This window comes from Glandiceps talaboti, chromosome 12, assembly GCF_964340395.1.
Source record: "Glandiceps talaboti chromosome 12, keGlaTala1.1, whole genome shotgun sequence".
Lineage (NCBI taxonomy): Eukaryota > Metazoa > Hemichordata > Enteropneusta > Spengelidae > Glandiceps > Glandiceps talaboti.
The window spans coordinates 16,932,598-16,940,211 of NC_135560.1; the positions used below are offsets into that span (position 1 = coordinate 16,932,598).

General features: G+C 35.7%; 1 protein-coding gene across 1 annotated transcript; it reads left to right on the forward strand.

The window, feature by feature from the left end:
- Nucleotides 1-1,333: 1,333 nt before the first annotated feature.
- Nucleotides 1,334-7,610, forward strand: LOC144443331 (uncharacterized). The gene is made up of 7 exons (XM_078132790.1): nucleotides 1,334-1,565; nucleotides 2,211-2,265; nucleotides 2,531-2,623; nucleotides 2,871-3,008; nucleotides 3,963-4,019; nucleotides 4,762-4,894; nucleotides 5,399-7,610. The coding sequence occupies exons 1-7, from the start codon at nucleotides 1,471-1,473 to the stop codon at nucleotides 6,421-6,423; spliced, it is 1,596 nt and encodes a 531-aa protein (XP_077988916.1). The 5' UTR covers nucleotides 1,334-1,470; the 3' UTR covers nucleotides 6,424-7,610.
- The last annotated feature ends 4 nt before the right edge of the window (nucleotides 7,611-7,614 follow it).

Sequence of the window (7,614 nt, forward strand, 5' to 3'; positions counted from 1 at the left end):
TAGTAGTCTGCAGTCATGTATTGTGGTGACGTAATGGTTGAGTCATGGTCAAGTATATACATGCAACATGTTTTACAAATCTGACGCACACATACACACACACGCAAACACACACACACACACACACACACACACACACACACACACACTATACAAAGACAGGCCATGAACATATTGGCTTGAGTTTCAATAGACATACAGTTTATTCAAATCTCTGTCTCATTACGGATTAAACAAGGGCAAGTGACGTCACTGGCCAATACTTTATACTCACGATTGTGTCACGGTTTCATTTGATGATAATATAATTTGTACGTTGTATTTTATTAGTATTTATGACACACGATCACAAATTACAAATGTTATTTCCTGTATATACACCAACTGAACGTCTTCTACAGATCTTAGGTTCTAGTTTTCCTGTCTTGTTAAAATTGCCAGCATATTATTTTTTCATTAACCCGGACAGAGAAAAGTAGAAAAAGCTGAGAAAATGAAAGGCTGTTTGTAACTTATTGGTAAAAAAAACCCGTATCTATGTTTTGAGCTGACGTAACAAAACAACTTATTTTTCAAACCTACAGTCACACCTTATTCCTTTAGTTTAATATGATCAAAACCGTTACGAAGGAAAAGAAAGAGAGTGGAACGACTTCTTCGTTTGTGGTGGGGTTTGGTGTCGGTTTTAATTCTTGAAGCAACGAAAATATAGAATGGCGAATTGGAATTTTACGGAGTGACTTTTCATATTCGGCCCGACAGAATACAGTGCATACTGTCAAAATCTGGTGCATACAGTGTATAATGAGCTTTCTAACTAAATGGGGTTCAAAACTTTATTTTTAGCTGCATTTCTCGCGCATAGGAGGCCCAGCGAAATTATTTCCACTAACCCTTCATCAATCGAAATATCTAAAACCAAGGAATAAACATTGGCAAATCTTGCTCAGAATTGACCTGCTAGACACCGGGGTATAAACATTCGATGTATTTCCTCTGTGTTCATAACATTGGTAAACGAAACAACACAAGCTTCAACAGAACACTAGTCGAGGAGTAAAGCCGTTTTGTGAAACTGAACAGTTCAAATAGCAGAGATGTTCGACTTTACTGAGTGAAAAAAGGCATGTATTGTATATTGCATAACTATTTATTTCCGGCAGCATATATATACTTCTAGAAGGTATAATTACACTCGTCAGCAAGAATGACCACCTGTTTCATTCAAATCAAGCGAAAATGTACAAATAAAAACAAAAGGCTTCAACCTAAAGCCCGTTGATGTCTTAGTTCCATCATCCCTAGCGAGCGTTGCTATGACGTCACCAGACGCCATCTTAGATTGTTGTGTTTTGATTCTGCGATGTGCATGTTCCGCTCTGTGTATGATAACAATTTGTGTTGTCATGGTTTACGGCGCCGATTTTCGAAGGGTTAAGTGTTGGTAGATGATATAATTGACCGGTCAAGATGGGTAACGGGGCCAGTGGTCATGTGAAATCCATAAAACTCAAACAAAATTCCAAAGCCGGTCGAGGGCTAGATGGCGAGTTGACGAGAGACAGGTAAGATCTCATCTCAGATATGAACCAGTCACGTCATTTTTTTGGGATTGACAAATTAACAGGACTTGGGTATCATAACTTTACATTCTGCATAATTGTATCAGAGATTCATCAGTTTTAGATCAGCAGATATATCACAAAATCAACAGACCTGGGCCGAATGGCTGAGGAGTTTCAACATGAATCGTCGTAGAATGACAAACAAAGTGCAGTCATGTTCGTCATCACACTTTCATGATATATACCGTTATAATAATTTATGGTCAATGGACTTTGGTGCCGTTTTATTAGTATCACACGTCACTCAACTCTATTGACCGTAACAGGGTGTAGTATTTTCCCCATGAAACTTGTTTTAGTAGAAACAAACGTATCAGCAAAAAAAAAAGCGAATGAGCATTTGAACTTGAAGTGAAAGTGGATTGATTTAATTCAGAAAATTCTGTTTTCAATACAATGAATGGACAAAGTATAAGCGTACTGTTGATTTTTCATTGATGGATGGCACATACAAAATAAGATATGTTACATACACACATACAATATTGTATTGAGAACTGATGGAAGGAAATCACTAAACGTAAAATCTGAGAAAAATAAAATACTATTTGATGTTTATGATTTCTTGACTATGTTTCCTTGCAGGAGATCTAACTCAGATGGCTGTATTGTTGATAGTCTTAGTTCAAGCAAGTCCAAAGTAAGTACAACTCTTTTAAAGTTGTCAGGAAACTTCCCATCACAACACTGGCCTACATCATTGTAAATGGAAGCAGTGTAAGCTAAAATCTGTAACTTGCGTATTCCACACCAGCCACTCTAACCATTCAACCATCATGACTCCACTGTGTATACTATAGTATAGTAAACTCTACACATAGATGTATGCAGGACAAATGCAAACCATTTTACAGTTTGTTTATTGTTGTTACTGTGCAGTAATGATATATTTATGTATTCTGTAGGTTGACATGCTTCGACAACAACTTCAGGAATGTGAAGAAATGTTGAAAGATGCTGAAGAGAGAGCTGGCAAAGCCAAACTCATAGAACAGCAGGTATTAGCAATGTTACGTTACATGTAGTAGACTAGAGACTTGTGGTGTGAGTGTAACATGAGGTAGTAAGACCACAGTAAGTCTCTGGGCTAAACCATACATTTGTAGACAGTGGAGAAGAAACTGTCTATGGCTAGACATAATACATTCTTAATTTTGAAACAGTAGAGATATTTGTTATAAATATTTTTTGTTATCCTGTAATGGAAAACATAACCAGCGTAATAACACATATCACTCTTCATAGATGGCAGAAGTTGAAGGAAACAATTTTGAACTAACTGATCGAGTTGCTGCGCTGGAACATGAGTTAGAGATATTAAAAAGAGAGAAGGAAGAACTTGATGATGAAGACTTTTCAGAGACTTTGAATGCAAAAGACCAGGTACAGTCACAATAAATTGTAATTCCTCAGGATTTTTCTTCATTCAGTCAAGGAAAATATGAGATAACTTGGAGCCATGTCACTTGTGGTGAAAGGTGAGAAATGGCAACATTTTTAGGTCATGAGTATCACTGACTGAATAAAGAAAATTATATGAGAATAATATATCTATACCTTGACAAGTATAATTATGGAAACTTTGGAAGAATAATGGTGACTTTGAGTGGTTGGACCTAGTGACATATTGCTAACACTACAAAATGCATGGCATAGACACTCACACATGTTTTGTGATGTTAAAAGATCAGGGTATAAATTCCATAATTTAATCAAACATTTTAACCATTAACATGACTTGCATTTGGTACAGACAAGTTAAACAACCTATTTTCACATAGTCAACATAATGTTGTTACTTGAAGTATAATCCAAAGTTACGACAGTTACCACAGATAATTTGGTTTCTAAGTTATGGCATTCTGGGTGTAACAGCTGTTACCATAGATAGTTTGGTTTCTAAGTTATGGTGTGCTGGTGTTGTAGCTTCTTGAAGTCCTGATGTACTTGTACCTGTATAATGTGTATTGACTGCAATAGCATTTCACCTCATACTAGAGGGTCAAAGTAGAACAAAAGATGGTTGACGTCTCATTCTCACACATTGCTAATAGTAATACACTATTCATGTGTAGTGCATGGAGTGGAAGTTATGTTGTCAACTGAGAAATTAAATAGTCGTTATTTTTATGACACACATAGGTGGTAGAATTCTATTGCAGGTGTCGAGAGATGTATGCTTGTGCTTTACTGATATAGTTGAAAACATTTATTTTAAAGAATACAAGAGGGGTTGTACATGTTTGTACAGATCTTTATTGTATAGTACTGGTATGATAATAATTATGCAGGAGTATTTATTGCATAGTGTGATGATCATTATTTCTTGATTTCTAGTACATTGAAAAGTTGGAAAAGGAAGCTGAAGACACACAGATTGAAATCAAGAAACTGGTAAGTAGTATTTAGACATGATATAGTGTATGTGTTTGTGACAGAAAATAATCCAGATGTAAATGTCAAAGTCAGCTATTTAGATACAAATTGTATCTTGTAAATTGTATACAGTGAGCTACACTGTAGGGATAGAGGTACTGATAACAATGCAGAACTATTTCACAAAAAGATGAAACAGGAACTGTGATCCTAGGCAAATGAAATCACCATTTTGTTAAAAGGAGCTAGCAATCCAATACAGGCTGTTTGTCGATGCTAGAAGCTTTGTGTTATTGACTCTGAATAGGATTATTATCTTAAAACAAGTTACCATTAGATGTTATTCCCCAATATTTTTCTTCGTTCAACCAAGGAAAATATGAGTGACCTGAGGGGCTTTGTCACTACGAGTCATTAGAATGAAGAAAAATATTGAATTATGACATAAGTATACCAACACCAGTAATATCAAAGAGAAATTAGGGAAAGTAGTGGCAATTTTGAACATTTTGATTCCATATTTTTGTGTTCAACTTGGTTTATGCATTGTATAATATTCCTTATTTCATGGCACATTAATAATACAGTATGTCTCATTAAGACTATTAAGTCCTGCCTTACTAAAGAATGAACCAGGCTTGCACATTTCATCAGCATTGCACAACGTCTGCTTCTCTGAGAATGCACTTTTAGTCAGAAACAGATTCCAAAGTACTGAAACATTGATTTCCATGTGTTCTCTCATGTCTCACATTTACAGCGCCTGAGAATGAAGAAGAGAATGAAAAGTGTGCAGACAGAATTAGCTGAAGCTAAACAAGAATCTGCTCTCAAGACATACAGTTTCAAACAAGAGATATCAAGACTAGAAGAAGAGAATTCTAAATTAACACGTATGTGATTTGATGTATTTACTTGATGCATTTAGGTGTTACAATCTCATAATGTGGATTTGACACATGAAGTAATGTATCAGGAGTTTGACAATAATACTCACAAATATGCAGAGTTGATAACATGTATGCAAAGTTAGTTAGACCAGTGATTTACATGTACAGCAGTGGTTAAGGGCTAAGTTTCATGTTACAAAGTGCTTATTTCATTGTATCAAGAGAGTGTTCAGAAATTACAACAGGGTTTGGTGCCCTTGCTACTTTGTTCAGGGAGAATATTGAGTGCATGGTTTTGATTTGAAATTTAGATTTGTATGTCCATCAGAGTGGTCAGATAGTGGTCCATATATATACACCTATTGTGAATCTCACCATACTCTATATGTGAAGCTCATAGAAAATAACATTAGCTGTTAGGTGTACTTTGTTCTCAGATTTGTATTACTGTGACTTAGGATCTTGAGTTAGCGAGGTGCTAATTATGTGTTTGTGTGTATTTTTCAGAACATCTAGACAGAGCTAGTTCAGCTTCCAAATCCAGACAAGCACTTAGTGAAAAGAAGAAAATACAAGAAGAAGATAGTGAACCAGAATGGGAAGACAGTCGAACTAAACTCATTTTAGAACTCTCAAATCAAGTGTCTATTCAAGATGAAAAAATAAGTGAACTTGAAAATGATATTGCTACAAAAGAAAAACTTATACAAGAACTACAAAAATTACAGCCAAGACCCCCGAGTGGAACAAGAAAAAGCTCTGCGTCTAGATCTACTAAAGATGGTAGACTTACAGATGTGAACAGGCCAGGCAGTGGCGATACAAACTCTAACAAAGTTAGGGTGTCTTCAGGTGCTAGTAGACAGAGTGCTTTGTCGAGGGAGGATGTTTCTATGGCTGTTACTCCAGATGTAGATTCAGGGGTAGTATTAGATAGCAGGCAATCTTCAGGCACATCGCGAGGTACCCCAGACTCAAACGGAAGATGTGCTTCAGAAGATGCTGGAGATAGTGCAAGTAGAAGACGGAGAAGGGATCAATTTAAAGTCAGACAACAATCATCTTTAGACAATAATGATCAAAAACACCAATCTCAGAAAAGTAACAATTTCAAATCCATACATCCCAGTGAGTCTGATCATAGAAAATCAAGTCCTTATGACCAACAAACACTTTTAGACTCATTTGAAACAGAAACAGAAGAGAATACTGGTGGCGCCAGAAGGAAAACGAAAACAAGAAAAGATTTATCTTATACGGAGCAGGACTCAAAGTATAACAAGACTTTTGATAGAAGCAAACAGAAGAACCTTCCTTATGAAAAAAGCAAACTTACAACAAATTTGACAGATGTGTATGACTTGAATGATTTATTGAATGACTTTGATAGTTTTGATACTGAGAGTGATGCAATTCAGACTAAGAAGAAGAAGAAAAAACCCAAACCTTTATCATCCAAACAACATGAAACTATGTATTTTGATACAAATATGGATTCAGATGCAGCTCTTTTAGAAATACCAGTACCATGATGTATTATTGTGGATGGCAAAGTATTGAGTTTGAAGATTGACAGACATTTTAGAATAAGATTTGTATATACAAGTAAAGCCAAAGCCAAAGTTTTTTAAAACGACAGTGTATGAAGCAGGTATATTTTATACTTATGGTTTAATGTCTTGCTTTTCAAGCCAGCCAGTCTAATTATTTCTCACTGGCACACCTTAAACATATTGTTTCTATCTTCTAGTCAAACACCCAAAATGTTTAAGCAAAGGTAAAACATTGTTTAAAGGTAGGTATATTTTGCACCTGTAATGATTTTTAGACCCAATGGGCAATAATGAGTTAGTAAGTTGAAACGTTTGGGATGTGTTCAACAAAGACTTGCTCATGCTTCACTAAGCCTGTAACTCTTGGCAATGCATCTTTGGTTTTTGCGTAAGGAAATTTTGTTGCATTTTTCAATTAAAATGTCAGATGGACATCCAAGTCTGCAGTGTTTTTTGCAACCATAGTATGATTACACTTTATTAGCCCCAACCGAGTCCAGAAGGGGCTATAAGAGTGGCCCGTGTCAGTCTCTCATGTGTCAATCCGTCCATAGACAGCCCTGTCTCTGAGACTGATGCCCCAGCTCAGTACAACAAAACCTGGCACAAATATTAGACACTTACGGGAAATCACTTTGTTATTTTGTTCTCTGGTCAGATGTGACTTTTTCTCACACTATTTCAGTGTCTTCCACTATATAGTCAGTGTGTTCAATTTTCCCTGTAATGGTGTCAAGAAATAAGTACAGTCAAACAAGGAGATAAAAAATCTTTTCCTTGTCTGTGATACAGTGTACTTTATGCTCAGTCATGAGTAGATATTTTTATGTGTTGATGTTATTAACTTTAGTAGATCGCCAGCTAAGTATTTAGGACCATACTGTAAACACCAGTCAACAGAACAATTAACAATGTTGGGGAGTATGTCTTCGAAGGTAGAAGACTTGTTTTATTTACCTGAAGTGAAATTGTAATTTATATTTCATCACAGTTAAGGATACTATTGTAGAGTAAATTGCGCCAAAAAAGATGTACTGCAAGATTTTATACATCAGTGAAACTTAAAACAAACAAAAAACAGTTTGATAATACTGAGTGACAAATGTACTTGAATGTATTTTACAATCAGGAAATTAAAAAAAAAGTGCCTAAAAGCCGGCATTGTAGCAC

What these genes read in the sequence shown, in the direction of transcription:
- LOC144443331 (XM_078132790.1), top strand. Translation starts at nt 1,471, where the DNA reads ATGGGTAACGGGGCCAGTGGTCATGTGAAATCCATAAAACTCAAACAA. An exon ending in GGCGAGTTGACGAGAGACAG is followed by an intron (nt 1,566 to 2,210) that starts GTAAGATCTCAT and finishes GTTTCCTTGCAG; the next exon opens with GAGATCTAACTCAGATGGCT. An exon ending in AGATTGAAATCAAGAAACTG is followed by an intron (nt 4,020 to 4,761) that starts GTAAGTAGTATT and finishes TCACATTTACAG; the next exon opens with CGCCTGAGAATGAAGAAGAG.